Source organism: Zootoca vivipara, chromosome 16 (assembly GCF_963506605.1).
Source record: "Zootoca vivipara chromosome 16, rZooViv1.1, whole genome shotgun sequence".
Taxonomy (NCBI): Eukaryota; Metazoa; Chordata; class Lepidosauria; order Squamata; family Lacertidae; genus Zootoca; species Zootoca vivipara.
In genome coordinates, this window is record NC_083291.1 from 1746624 (window position 1) to 1762312 (window position 15689).

The 15689-nt window shown below is 44.1% G+C and overlaps 1 protein-coding gene across 2 annotated transcripts in view; it reads right to left on the bottom strand.

Moving 5' to 3' along the window:
* The window catches only part of FOCAD (focadhesin), a 106510-nt gene that overhangs the window by 23550 nt on the left and 67271 nt on the right, over positions 1-15689 (bottom strand). For both annotated transcript variants that reach the window (XM_060269017.1, XM_035140663.2), the window contains 7 exons: positions 12397-12489; positions 10613-10701; positions 8907-8948; positions 7985-8093; positions 6611-6727; positions 3314-3552; positions 1993-2082 (listed from right to left, as the gene is read on the bottom strand). In XM_060269017.1, coding sequence (XP_060125000.1) covers positions 1993-2082; positions 3314-3552; positions 6611-6727; positions 7985-8093; positions 8907-8948; positions 10613-10701; positions 12397-12489 — 779 coding nt within the window. The remainder of the gene's footprint in view (positions 1-1992; positions 2083-3313; positions 3553-6610; positions 6728-7984; positions 8094-8906; positions 8949-10612; positions 10702-12396; positions 12490-15689) is intronic.

Here is a 15689-nt window from a genome sequence, read left to right on the forward strand (position 1 = left end):
CACCTGATTCCCTTAAATGCAGATTGCAAGGACTGGTGCCTGAAGTCCAGAGTGTGTGGCTGCGCTTGCTTGCCTGCCTATCCGAGTTGCTCCACAAACCATAGTTTTAACAGGTACTTATTAGAGCTCACCTTGTAATATTTGGGGCAGATATACAAACTTGTTTCCCTGCACATGTACCCTGAAAATGCAGGCACACGTGGGTGAAACTGAAATATGTATACAAAGAAAAGCAATTACATTAAAACAAAAACAGGGGTGTGCACAAGCCCCAATATTCACATTAAATCTGCATTTGTGCATTTTTAAAATCTGTTTTTGAATATCCTCTGTGTGTTTCAAACTGTTTTCCCTTTCACTATCGGTGGGAATCTGCAACCTCTTTCCATTTTAGCCAAAGTGGATGAAAGTTACAGGCACAGGAGCGCCTCTAGAGTAGATTATGCCTGCCAGTTTCAGACAAGAAGGCAGCGGGAGTCCGTCCACTAGGATGAATTGGGCTTTGCCACACCAACTCCATCTGTCCATAGCCAGACCAACCCATATACACACGGTTCGGCCGTGATGGATATTCGCCGGAGGATGGCTTGCGTCACAAACTAGGCCCCAATTGCAAGACCTGTGCTCCTTCACGCTCCCTTCCTTATAGCTGCTTTGAGCTGTTTGTCCCTGTTTCTATCTTTTAAAGTATGTATGATGTAATCACCTTTTAATTACTAGTTTTTATCCCTTACCTGTTTTAAGTCTTATGTGTTCAGTTTATCCGTATGTTTTATCTTATGCTGGTCTGTGACGGAAATAAAGTTTGAAACTGGTTGATATGTGAGAGGTGGCTGAGTAGTGTGTACCCTTCCTTTTACATTTTTAAAGCTTTGCACAGTCTTTCTTCTTGGGAGTTGCTTGTGCCTGGCCTCCCGAGAAGGTTTTACAGGTCTCCGACGGGCTGAATAGCGTGAGGCTGTCCAGTACGCTGGTTCATGCTATGAAGAGCTGTAGTTGTTGCTGCTGCTGTTGATCAAGTGGAGCAAAACTTTTTTTCAAAGAAAAATCCACTCCACTGGTGAGCTTTAACAAAACAACAACAACCCAGACCTCCCCAGGTAATATTTTGCAAAGCCTCACTTCTTCCAAAGCATATGGAGAAGAAACCCAGCGGTATTTGGAAATACAGAACAACGCAGAAACAGACTAACACAAGGCTTTGTGGGAAGCTGGCTGGAGGTTTTAAAAACTGGTATCACGCTTCAATTTGGGGTCGTGGGGAAGACCCCTGAATTCTCCTTAATTCACCTTATTATTCAGGGTGGTAGGACCAGTGAGTTTTACTTAGAGTAGACCCACTGAAATTAACAAACACAAGTAAGTTAGGTCCATTCATTTCGGTGGGGCTCCTATGAGTAAGATACAAACGCCAGTTTTGGTGCCCACAGAATCCTGCGCTCCGTGGTCCGAGTCCAACACTAACCCCTATAGCAGCGTTTCTCAACCGCTGTTCCGCCGCACACTAGTGTGCCACGAGACGCTGGCTGGTGTGCCGCGACGTGCGGCGACGAGAAGGGTGATTTGCATTGTCACGTGCCTGGCGGCCGCCAATAAACAGCACTAACCCGCTAGAAAGGAAGCCGGCCGGGTCACGACGGGGTCTCAACAGCCACCACCACGGGAGGGTGGTTTTAGACAAACTTAAAGAAGCTGGCTGGATGAGCTCAACCTGAAACTTGCTGAGCAAAGGATTGTGCTGGCAGAGAAATCAGCGGCTTGTGAAGCCTTATTACAGGAGATTGCAACCAACACAGCAATTGGCAAGTGTTTCTTACAGTCATAATTATATAGTCAATATAGGGCGGCACAGAGTTAATTTTTTTAACTTTTTTAATGGTGGTGTGCCTCGTGATTTTTTTCATGGAACAGGTGTGCCTTGGCCCAAAAAAGGTTGAGAAACACTGCCCAACGCATCCAGTCAAAATGCAGGCAACTGTACGACATGCTTACTTGTACTCCAGGCTTGTGTCAAAGCAGCAGCCCTCTAAGGCATCCAAGGACTTCACCAACAGCAGATCCATTTGTTTTCCAGAGACATCACTGGACCAAACCAAAAGAGGAAGAAGAAAATACTTGTGTGATACAAATAGGACACTGCTGCATTCCCTTTCCCTTTCCTTCAGGGTGCTCTATAAGTGGCAATTATTAAGGCGCGTTAATCCAATGACAGCCGCTGGGCTACTAGGATTGGGGTGCCTTGACTTACGAATTTAATCCGTTCCAAAGGCACCTTCGTAGGTCGAAAAATTCGTAAGTCGAAAAGCGCAATTGGAAACGCGATTTCCCATAGGAATGCATTGGAAACGAAAAAATTTGTAAGTCGAAGCAACCCCATCTAAAAATTCATAAGTCGAAAAAACCCTATCTAAAACCGCCGCGGTTTCCGTTCGGATGTCGAGAAATGCGTAAGCGTGCGCCCATTTGCCCCATTCGTAAGTAAAAAAATTTGGTTGTCGAGTCGTTCATATTGTTGTTGTTTAGTCATTTAGTCGTGTCCGACTCTTCGTGACCCCGTGGACCAGAGCACGCCAGGCACTCCTGTCTTCCACAGCCTCCCGCAGTTTGGGTATCCTTCTATATCCCAGCCCAATTTACATACCGAATGTGGGTACAAGTCACAGGGTGACTATAAGCAGCCAACGGGAACGGCAACCGTAGTGGAGGGGCTAATCTTTGCAGGGCTAGTTAACGCCTCTTTAACTTTGGCCAGGCATCTCGGCTAGGAGAGAAAGGTTCGTTGCCTTCTCTGTTTTCTATACTGGGATCAGTTTGGAAATGCAGCGCCCTGATTTGCTTCTGTTTTTTAAGAGAGAGGCCTGAGACAAGTGCTGGAAACGCAACCAGTGTTTTTTGGGGATGTGGTGCCTGGGGGTGGAAACCAGGTATCTTAAGGTGAAATCACCTGATGTTTTGGGGTGGTATCCAACTATCTAATTCTCTCAGAGCAAAAATTTCCACTTGGGAAACAGAACTTGCCCTGTTTCCTCCCGCGACATGCACCAAACACCCTCGCTAGGAGATTCGATGGGAGACTCAGAGCACATTTGGCGAGTCGGGGGGGCGGGGGGGAGGTAGCATTAACAAATTAACACAAAGAGGAAGAGGATGGGAGGTCCAGGAAGCCAAGAGATAATGAAATCGTCTTGCAGAGCACCTTGGGAGTCGTTAAGTGCAGAAATCCAAATATGTTGCTCTGCATAATTTAAATGTCTCACATGGGAAGGGGGGGGAGGGAGTTATTTACACACCTGCCGCACAAGGTAATCCATACCTGACTTTCTCTTCACATAACCGTGAGACAAACATCCCCAAAGCAAGGCCCATGTGAATTTGAACAGCTTGAGACTCATCTGCATTTGGTTTCCCAGGTAACATGGCAACCATCAAATTCACGACTTCCTCCACCTTCTCCTTGTAGGAGGCAATAAAAACCGGCACCAAGAGAGACAAAGCAGTCGCTGCACAGGAACGAGCAATAACACTAGCAGTGTTTTCACCAGAGTAGGATTTCTGGAGACAAAACAAAACCCCCAAAAGTTACTGACTTTGCCCTTTACATCATTAGGAAATCTTGAAAAGAAACAAAACTGTATTTGCGCTGCATCTGGTAACAGAATTATCCATGGCTATGTTTACTACTGCTTTGTTTTTTGGACCCTGAAATAAGCAAATAATATTACCCAGGTGGCGCTGTGGTTAAACCACTGAGCCTAGGGCTTGCTGATCAAAAGGTCAGCAGTTTGAATCCCTGTGACGGGGTGAGTCCCGTTGCTTGGTCCCAGCTCCTGCCAACCTAGCAGTTCGAAAGCATGTCAAAATGCAAGTAGATAAATAGGAACCGCTACAGCGGGAAGGTAAAGGTAAACGGCGTTTCCATGTGCTGCTCTGGTTTGCCAGAAGCGGCTTTGTCATGCTGGCCACATGACCTGGAAGCTATTCGCCGGCTCCCTCGGCCAATAATGCGAGATGAGCGCGCAACCCCAGACTCGGTCACGACTGGACCTAATGGTCAGGAGTCCCTTTACCTTTATGCTTTTTACAGAGGAAAGACATGCAAATCTGCACTTGGAAAAACAGATGGGACTGTATGACCCTGTTCCTTTTATAGATATATAATTGCGAACGTTAATAAATTCCATAATTACAGCTTTATTGGAATTTCCCATGAAATGATTCAAGGACTGAAATATCTGCAAATCTCACAGAATCGTCTAAAATGCAAGGAGATTAAAGCTTGTTGAAAATCATTTATTCTTAAAATTGTAAACCCACCCACCAACTCCCATGAACTCAAGGCAATTCACAACAAATAAAGCACAGTTTTCAAATATATAACTTGCTTTCCAAAACTTAGAAGCAGCAGAGTGCTGAAATTTGAAAACCCACATTACAGCACAAAAGGATGTCCCCTTCTGCAAAGTAAAACCACAAGAGGATTTCAGAGACGCAAACTTCACAAGAGTGCCCAACCACGTACAGAAACAAGCAGTGTGGCGGCAGGTGTCCTTTGTGCCAAATCTGCGGAATTATCCCACATATATAAAAAATGTGGGAAACATACTGTTCGCAATGGGTTCATAAAACCACAGCGTATTTCGGATTCAAGTATTCCGACTGTGTACAGTGCGTCAACCTTTGGGAACCAACTGGAATACAGAAGCCTCAGACAGTTAACAACCAGACGAGCGTCTCTGGCAGCAACTCACAGCTTCTGGCTTTGACCCATCAATAGAACACAGCTGCTGCTGTCCAGGCCCACAGCGGACCCTCGAGCTACAGCTGGTGGCAGCCCAACTGTAAGGTAAAAGGTAAAAAGGTAAAGGACCCCTAGACGGTTAAGTCCCTTCAAAGGCGACTATGGGGTTGCGGCGCATATCTCGCTTTCAGACTGAGGGAACTGGCATTTGTCCACAGACAGATTTCTGGGTCATGTAACCAGCAGGACTAAACCACTTCTGGTGCAACTGAACACCGACACCAGAGCAGCGCATGGAAACGCCGTTTAGCTTCCCTCCACAGCAGTACCTATTTATCTACTTGCACTTTGACGTGCTTTCCAACTGCTAGGTTGGCAGGAGCTGGGACAGAGCGACGGGAGATCACTCTGTCGCAGGGATTCGAACCACCGACCTTCTGATGGGCAAGCCCAAGGCTCAGTGGTTTAGATCACAGCGCCACCCACGTCCCCACATGTTAGGCAAAATTGCATACAAATGAGAAGAAATTCACACTAAAGTGTGAATAAATTTTCACAAGAACTTTAAAAAAAGATGCAAGCTGAACTTAAGGTTTGGAAACATTAGAAATGGAGAGAAACCAAAGCAGACAAATTTGCCCATCCTTAGCGGCACATGGGACGCGGGTGGCGCTATGGTCTTGCAGCCTTATTAGCTCATAAGGGTCCTTAAGTTGCGCCCAGGCAGGGACAGAGACAGTCAATAATGACACCGAGGGTTGAATTCAGAGAAAGAATTTAATTCTTAAATTTAAGAGACTCTTGGTGATCAGCTTCACGACAAGAGTAAAGAAACACAAATTTGCAAAGATTCTTATACACTTCTTGGTAAATGAGAACGCAAGGGGGTCATAAGTTACAAGTACATATAAGGATCTTCCTGTGTCTGGTTCTTCTTGTAAACACATGCTGACTCATGCTACCCCGGTAGCATCCTCAAGCAGCCTTGAGTGGGGGCTTGAGTTCCTGACTATCTTGCCTGTTCTGTGCGTCAGACTGGTGGCATCAGACAAGACAGTCATCTGGCCTTGGTAGCTAGCTGTCGAATGTTTTCATTACACTTTGGCCCACTTTGGTACAGACACGAAGAGGCAAAGAGGAAAGCATTTTAAGCAAGACATCCCAGGGATATTGGGGGGGGGGGGGGGGGCTAAGCCATACAATCAGAATTATACAATGCAACTATATGATCAGATTTAGCTCAATAATACAATTGGCAAATCTCTCCCTTCAGTCTAAACCACTGAGCCCAGGGCTTGCCGATCGGAAGGTCGGTGGTTTGAATCTCTGTGACGGGGTGAACTCCTGTCATTTGGTCCCTGCTCCTGCCCACCTAGCAGTTCGAAATCACGTCAAGTGCAAGTAGATAAATAGGAACCACTCCAGTGGGAAGGTAAACAGCGTTTCCGTCCGCTGCTCTGGTTCACCAGAAGTGGCTTAGTCCTGCTGGCCACATGACCTGGAAGCTGTCTGCGGACAAACGCCGGCTCCCTTGGCCTATAGAGCGAGATGAGCGCGGAACCCCAGATTCGTCCGCGAATGGACCTAATGGTCAGAGGTACCTTTACCTTTACTTTTTAGTGGCACATTCCCTCACTGCTGTGTCATACCCTCCAACGTTTCTCAGATGAAAATGAGGGATGCGTTATGGAGATCATGCAGTGAGCTCCGTTTTTCTCCCATTCAAACTTTAAAGGGAAACAGAGAGTGTGCTCCATGCTGGGCCCCACATACCAGAGATGATAATAGATCCAGATCTATTCATTCCCCATTCCTAAAAATGTACAGGTCGGATCGTTTCAGCCTTTACTGGTAAAATATACTTGGGCCTACCTGATAGAACCATGGGAAGACTCGACCCTTGGGGCGATAGCGACTGTCTATGATGCTAAGAAGGGTATCAATCACCATGCCGATCCAATGGTTTGTCAGAAGAAAGTCCACCTCGGTCTGAAGCGACGGAAAGACTGTGAGCACTAGCAAGACCAAGACCAATTAAATATTTGCCACCTCCTATGTTTAGCTTGAAAAGGTGATTCAGGAAAGGTAGACATACGTGCTCAGCCTGAGAAACCTTTTGCTATCTAAAACGAGAGCCATTCTTAAAGCTAGAAATTATTATTAGGAGTGCTAAAAAGAAAATCCTCTGAGCATACACACACAAATAAAATAAATGTTCCAAAAGGAGATGTGTTCGAACAGCAAAAGAGAGCATCACCCGTGATCAGGTGTCATGGGAGTTATAATCCAACATATGACTCCTCCACCTTCATTTCTCAGCAACGAAGAGGTGTAAACGTCTGAAATTCTGTTTGATAGAGATTAACAGAACAATCCTAATCATGTTGCTCAGAAACAAGTTCCACTCTTGTCAGTGTGACGTACTTCCAGATAAAAAAAACATTTAAGAGTGCCATTTTAACTGAACAAAATGTTTTTTTTAATTGATTAGCCTGCCAAGTTTTGGGTGGCATTCAACTAAGTTTTCTTCAAAGCAGACCTATTTAAATGAATGGACTGAACTTAAGATCCTTTAATTCCAGTGAGTCTACTCTGGGTACAACTTAATTGAATGCTGGCCTTTGTTCCCCAAAAAGTCAACTGACTACTTCCAGTGAGATTTCATACAAATTAATTTTGAACAGAAACATCTGAAATGGTAAAGGTAAACACTTCTCATCAGGGGTGAAATTTCCTGAAAATCTCCCTGTTGAGCTTATCCATACAGATCTGTTCTGATTCCCGTCTAACTCCCTGATGTTGATGAGAAACTGTTTTACCAGTTCTGCTAAAAGCACAAACAATTATCACATATTTTATGTATTTTTATGCCCATATTTTATACATCTACATGCCAGGTTTCCTCAAAAAACCAGCACAGAAACAGTAAGGAATATAAAAAATGCTTCTGTATTAATACAGAACTTACACAATTATGTTGCAGAAATATGAGGGAGTTTTTTTCTCCCCACTCATAATTTTGCATATAATCAGTCAGGTTTTTTCTAGAAAATAAAAACTAAGAGTGTGCATGTGTCTTAGACATCAATGGGCACTTGATGTAAAAAGTTGTCCAAGACGGAAAAAATATTATCAGGTGAGAACTGCCAGGTACAGATTCCTTTAAAGGGGGTTCCTCCTCCTCGGCGCTACTTCAAGCGCACTCATTGAACATCATGACAAAGCAGTCAAATAGTTTTAACTCACATTGAATTGTTCTTCGCTGTCTGAAGAAAGCCCTTTCTCGTGCTTGGCTACCGCAACTGCAAGGCCTGTTAAGGCTAGAATACAATTTCCCTTGACCACTGGACTTTCCCTGTTGAAAATGATGAATCAGTGGTGAAAAACAAACAGAAAAATGGGGTTGGGTAGTGGTGGAAATGATCACATAGCTCTGAATTTAAGAAGGTCACATGTCCAAATTGAAGGGTAATGGACAGTTTCACGAACTATACTCTAAATTTGGTACTGCGACCTACAAGAAGTACTGTTTTGCCTGAATTATTAAGTTCTGTGAGACTCGAAAACATGTGAGAACAAGCATTATTTTGTGTTCGTTAGTCATAAAGTGGAACATTCATGAATACGCTTCCATAGAGAGATGGATTCTATGAACACTTTTATAAAGGCAAGCGTTTCATGGGGAAGGGGGGGGCAATGCTTTTCTTGAAGGGCACCCCGATTTGGATTAGCCCTGGAAGAAGAAGAAAAGCTGGACAAAGGGTCTTTCCCCCTTGAGTTCACAGGACCTAAACTCAGAAGGAAGTCTTCAAGTGCCCATCACCTTCAGAAGATGCTGTGCAACATGACACGGGGGGGGGGCGGCGAACCCAAAGCAGGTGGCCACAGTGGCATAGCATGGGTGGCCTCATAGGGGCAGTTGCCCCAGGTGCAAAATTGTTAGGGGGCGCAAAATTTCAACACCCGGTGCTGCCACAATACAACTGTGTGCTTCTATCTCTGGGCTCTATTGAAAACGGCTATTCCATGCGAACCAGGAAGTTAGCCTCCCACCCACCCACCCACCTCTGTGTGGCTCTGGGCGCTGGCAACCCACGATACACCACTGGAGGACCATAATACTCCCCACCGTGTAAGAAAGAATACCCCACGTAAATAAATCTCTTACTTGGAAGCGCCCTTGATCACATCCGTCAGCATATCTCTGACCCTGTTGCAGAAGGCGGCGAGGGGAGAAGTGGGCATTAGCTTTGAAGTGAAGTCTGAGCAGGTGATACGGTTGCAGCAATTAAATAAAAAGAGCAGCTCATTCACAGGCCCTTGAGCGGCTCCTGAAATGACCCTCTAAAATGTATTTTATCTGGTCGATGGGGTCACGAAGAGTCAGACACGACTAAACGACAACCAATTTAGTGGTGTGTCTGGTTAAACAAAACAAAACTAAACTCAGAAACCTCAACACTCTTTTTGCACTATGAAGAGGTATGTTAACATATGATGGATAAGGTAATGATTTGTACAATTTTATAACATGCTGAAAACAATATGTACAAACAAATCAGGAAGGGGAGCTGAGGGAAATCCTTAGAGGGGGAGAGATGGTGGGAGAGGGAGGGAGGGGAGGGGGAATTGTAATTGGCTATGTTATGGGTAATTTGTATTGTTTAAAAATTCTTTTTCTTCAATAATTTTTTTTAAAAAAAACATAATAAATATTCTGGGTTTTTTTAATATACTGCTTAAAAAGTGCTCCATGCATAACACCCTGTTCGTAATGAAAATAAAGAGATCCCTCCTAGGAAGCCAGTGGTCACTTTTTTAAAAAAAATTCTGCCCCTGGGACCATATAACACCGATCCTGAAAGATCTACATTGGCTCCCAGGATGTTTCCAAACACAATTCAAACTGTCAGTGCTGACCTTGTAAACCCTAAATGGCCTCGGTCCAGTATACCTGAAGGAGCGTCTCCACCCCCATTGCTCTGCCCGGACACTGAGGTCCAGCGCCGAGGGCCTTCTGGGGGTTCCCTCGTTGCGAGAAGCCAAGTTACAAGGAACCAGGCAGAGGGCCTTCTTGGTGGTGGCACCCGCCCTGTGGAATGCCCTCCCATTAGATGTCAAGGAAACAAACAACTATCTGACTTTTAGAAGACATCTGAAGGCAGCCCTGTTTAGGGAAGTTCTAAATGGTTGGTGTTTTATTGCGTTTTTAATGTTTCGTTGAGAGTTGCCAAGAGTGGCTGGGGCAACCCAGTCAGATGGGCAGAATTCAGTTCTGGCCCCTCTCAGGTGGGCGCCATTGCCATTCTAAGAGAACCAGGGAAGTGTTTGTGGTGAGTTCCGGCACCTCTTTTCCTAGAAAAATAGCCCTGGTAAGGTCTATTGCTGACAGGATAGCCTTGCTTTCAACAGCTGCTCCACACATCCAGACACACTGGGCATTTCTTGATAAATAATAATAATAATAATAATAATAAGAAGTAGTAGTAGTAGTAGTAGTAGTAGTAGTCATGGATATCAGCATCACCTACAAGTTAAATTTCAGATTATAAAATGCCCTTTTCTCTGCCTAAGTTCACTGCGTGCTCTGGAAGAGGTTTCTCCGCCAAGGCAAAGCCCCCTTCCCCATCACCACAATCTCCCAGTCAGCACATAAAAAGAAGAGCTACTGGTCAAGGAAGCCCTTCCTAGCTACATTGCCTTGTCTTTGCCGTTTCCCTTCAAGCGAAAGGCCGTATCTGGTTTCCATCAGCGGCACTTGTACAGCCAGTGCAAACTCGCCACTCGGAAGCTTTTGAAGTGGCCTCCGCAAGGCTCTTCCCCATTTCCCACCACTGTTTTCGAGTGACGGGGAGCAGACCGCCATTCTCTTACCAGAGCCAGGCTGTGAACTGCTTGTACTGCACTTCTTCGGGTCCCTCCTTGCCGTGTTTTAACTGCAGCTCCAGCTCGGCCTGCCTTCCCTGCGCAAGCACAGCATGAATCAGCAAGAGACCTCTTACACGGGGAGCAATCCAGGGGTTTCTATGGGGATTGCCTGAATAGCGGATGTAACCTTTCCCTCCAGGTCCACTCTGCTATCAAATCAAATTGTCCTTCCAGCGTCATAAACGGTGTGTTAAGTGGTGGAAGTTTCTTCCTTTTGAGGAATGAGGGTGCGTCTATGCTGCAGGCCAGGATGAAACCTTGTCTCGAGGCACTTCCCTAAAAACCTTTAAAACCCTCGCAACAATTGGAGGATTCTGCGGGCGTGTATGTTTGGGCACTGGCGATGCAGCGGTTTGGGAAAAGCAAAACCTATCACCGAGAAAGAATTTGCTGTGCGTTCCTTCTCTTGCAGTTCACCTAGCAATAATAATTATTTTTGCTTTAAGATCTTGCTGAAATTCATCACAGGAGTTTTTTTTTATACACTACACTTCTAAAATCTGAAAGGAAGTTTGCAGAGCAAAGACAGCAGGGAAACGGGAAGAAACAATTTCTTGGAATCTAGTCTGAATGTAGTGCTGTGACCTAAAGGTTAAACATGACTGCTTTATGTGCATTATTAAGTCTTTGTGGGAAAGCACATGCGAATAAGGATCTTTCTCTGCCATACATCATACTTAATTAAGTAGGATGTTCCATGAATACCATTTGATACTGCTCTAAAAATCAGATTATGCTTTCCATTATGGTGTAAGAGATTTATGGTAAATCCACACCAGCAACTTTTCCTTCTAATCAATGAGGATTGGGTATTCTTGTGCTAACCAAATCTTGTGAAGGCCTGAACATGTGCTGATCTTATGACGAGAGATAACCCGTTTTCTGAAGATTACTAAATGTGGATTTAGCTGCAATTTAGTTCTATTTGAACTCACACGAGAACAAAATAGGTGATCTTGCAAATCTAGTCACGATACTCTGAAAAGTTAATTTTGGATGGTTATTTTTTTACGGAGAGGGAGTTCAATCATGTTAAACTACTCACAATTTGGATGAGAAACAGATCAAACCAGAGTTTGGTATTTGATTTTTTTTGGGTTGTATTCAACTAACTTTCCACCTCTGAGTGGAAATCAATGCTCATGACTGAGGTCCAGGAATTTCAATGGGTCTACGCTGAGGAAAAGTAAGTTGAAAACTGCTTCTTTGCCAGTGATGAAATGTCATTCTTGGCTAAATCTAACTGGGGGAAACTATGAAAAAAGGGCTTTTGTTTTCGTTTTAAGAAAAACAGCTGCTTTCTGTGTCTTTGACCATTGTCCCATAATGTCAAGGTAATTATGAACTATGGTTTGAATAAACAATGTCTTTAATTTTGCCAAAGGTATGATTAACTTGGGTCCTACAAAGTTATTTCAACATTATTCCTATGTAAGAAATTGGATCTAGACTAGGATAGTTGAACTTAGGTGCTATTGAGATCAATGGGGTTAGACTGGAGCCTACACAGTTTCTAAATAAGGGTCTGTTAGTCCGGTAGTTTGCGGGGGAGCATACAAACAAAGTAGCCGGCATTAACTCTCCTCAAACCTATATATATGAGAACTTAAGCCATTCCCTCACTTTGTTTCCTTTTGATTTTATATATAGTAGACACATTCCCATATTTACTCCATGCTGCGTGTTGAGATCATGTAACGAAAGAACAACACTCAGACAACTCCACTTACTTGTAGAATTGCATGGTAGGTTCTCTCCATAAATCCGGCCCAGGACTGGGGAAGTAGCAGAGAGCGATGCCACTCAGAAGGCTGAATGTTGACCTGCATGGAAAACGTTCCACGTTCACATATGAAACAACCGAACAAAACTGGATGTTGTAGTAAAAGAACTCACACAAACACACATTTAGAATGGAAGTTTCGCCGACTGACGGCACCAGAACTTCTGCTTTTGCACTCTGAATTACAATTTGGACTGTGCAGTTTTAAAAAGAAATTGCACTAGTAAAGATACATCTGATTTTTCACTTCCATAGGCTTTGTGGATACGGTGATCCACCCAAGAACTGTGGGATAACCAGCCTCATATAACCAACATGCTCAAGTCTAATTAATGCATGAAGGGGTTAATGCCATAGAGTAAGCTGTCCTGCCAGGCTTAGCAAGCTCACCCCCCCTCACCTTGGGAGGAAGGTCATCAAGCCTAGTGTCCCCCTTCAGCATAGCTGCCAAGTTCTCCCTTTTTTTAAAAGGGAAATTCCCTTATGCTGAATAGGCTTCCTCGTGAGAAAAGGGAAAACTTGGCAGCTATGCCCTTCAGTCTACCTGAGAAGCTCTGCATGTAAAGTGGTCTGAGCTGGTTGTTCCAAGCTCAGACCACATGGCTCTAACAAGCCTTTCTTGTGTTGCATGGCAAAGGCCTCTTGGATAATAAAACACATGGACACCAATATTTTGGGTTAATGGGATAATTAAGGCCACAACTTATTGGTTACAGATGTGAGCAGTATTGGCTTAGGCATTGGAACTGAATCAACTACATCTGACCCACCATGCAGGTAGTCTCATAAGGGTCAACCACCAGTAGTGGGGAGCCCTGTTGATGTACATAAACTGCAAGCTCCCCCAGGGTCCCCAATGGGGTTGTGGCATGGCCCTAGCCCATACCCGGGCTTCGGACAGGATCCACGCCCCCGGATCCCTTTAACAGGATACCCTTCAAGAGGAGGGGCAGGTGAAGGCCACCACCTCCCCTCCCCTAAACCAGGTTTTACCAGTGCCTAAGAGGAGGGGGCAAGAAGGAAGAGCCCCCCCCCCCCGGCCACGCGACAGTTTAAATAGCGTAGGCCATGCCTCCCGGTCGACCAGATTGGTTGGGCAGGGGCATGACACGGCTGGGACTCCCAGTGATGCGGGAGGCTAAGCCACGCCCCCCAACTGACGTGGGGAGTGCATGTGGCCTGCCTGAAACCCCGCCCCCCGGGAAGGGGAGCGGCTTTCCTAGACCAATGATTTAGGAACTTTCACTACTATAAGTAAGCCATGTTTTACTGCCTGTCTTTTCTGAATGCTGTATGGAAAAGCACATGAACCTGACCTTTGGAGGGTTTGTAAGTAAACTATTTTAAACTTACCAAAGTTTAAACTTAAACTTGCCAAGGGAAGAGGGATGTTTTGGAACTCAGAAGGGCACATTTTAAAGGTCTAATAACCTATATTTCCGCTGCATATTTTGTGACTTTAAATCTCTGCTAGGGTTCTCTCATCAAAGATCTTAGCATCCAGGGAATTCTCCTGTTATACCCATTTTGATGGTGTTTCCTGCTTGTCAGGGGGTTGGACTGGATGGCCCTTGTGGTCTCTTCCAACTGTATGATTCTATGCATACTTACTTGGGAGTAATTTCCATTGAACTCAGTGAGATTACTTGTGAGTAACTGCACCATGAGAGGCCTTTCAAAAGCAGTCTGTTCAAAGTTTTTTAAAAATCAAAAATCTCACAGAGTGTGTCTAAGGCTTGAGGGTACCTAAAGCAGCTTTTTGGATTCCAGCCAGAGCTCACATAGTAAATACAATTTATGTAACCTAGAAGATTATGCTGGAATTTGACCTGTAAGTTACGAAGAGTTTTTAACAGTTTAAAACATAATCTATATTGCATATCCAACAAGTTATCCAACAATGAAAACAAACAGAAAACGTTTCTTAGAATATTAATCAAATCCTTGATTTTGGCTGAACACAGAATTACCAGGTGATACTCTTGTTACATAACTTAAAAGACGATAGAAGAGCATTAACACACACATTCACAATATACACACAACTCCACATTTCATCCTGGCTGTTGTCATTATTATAGCAATTTAAAAGAAAACCATCGCTCTGGATCATTTCTGTTTGCGGTGCAACTTCAAAGCCAACAGCTTAAGAAAAAGAAACAGAGAGAGAGAGAGAGAGAGAGAGAGAGAGAGAGAGAGAGAGAGAGAGAGAGAGAGAGAGAGAGAGAGAGAGAACTGTAATTAAAATGACTGCTGTGCACTGTAATGTCTCATAATATTCTATGGCAGGCAAAAGAATCAGTTTTTTGTTTCCAGTATCCAATTATTTCTACTGTTGGCCTCAACCAAAAACATCGAAAGTTGTCATGACAGCCATTTGGAGCCTATTAAAAACAAGTTATTAGATCTCAGCAGTTTCCAGGACAATATTACTTCAATACATTTAGGGGGGTGGGACCCAAAATATTCCAGGTTGGCTTCAGATGGCCTCTCTCTCTTGTTCTTCTGCTAGGCTAGTAGTTTAAACAACGAAAGAAAGAAAGAAAGAAAGAAAGAAAGAAAGAAAGAAAGAAAGAAAGAAAGAAAGAAAATGCCAAAGTGGATTGCTATTAAAATCTGCCTTCTTCTCTCTGTTGGATGTTTTATCTGCTATAACAACCTCTTTCCAATTTTTACTTTCATGCTTTTGTCTAGATTCTTGGGCAGCAGCTACGTTTTCACGGGAGCCATCTTTTGAATCGAATATCCCAATATTCTGGCTCTGCTCACCAACTTACTCCCTTGTGAACAGAGCTAGGGTTGCCATACGTCTGGAATTTCCCGGGCAGAGCCGGATTGTGTCTTGAATGGATGGATCTTTATATGCATCAGCGGTCAGCCATAGCAATAAAACAACAAAACGATATACAAAGAATAAAAATCAAAAAGTCAATTCTATAAAATATATTTTAGGGTTTTGAATCAATAGTCAAATAAGGGATCTTATTCTGATTGCCCCAGCTAAAAACCTTGCAACCTTTGCTGTCACCTGCTCATCTTGATCTGCCCAGAGAAAGGACACTGGGGCAGTGGCTGGGCAACCCAGGACGGACAATAAAAGAGGAGTGGTGACCTCATTCCTCAAGTCTTTAACCGGATTGTGTCTGGATTATCACTTTTTGAAATATGGCAACCCATATTATTATCTTGCCGGTTCTATTATGCTTTGATCTAGACATTTGGTTGGGTGAATTTTGGTGG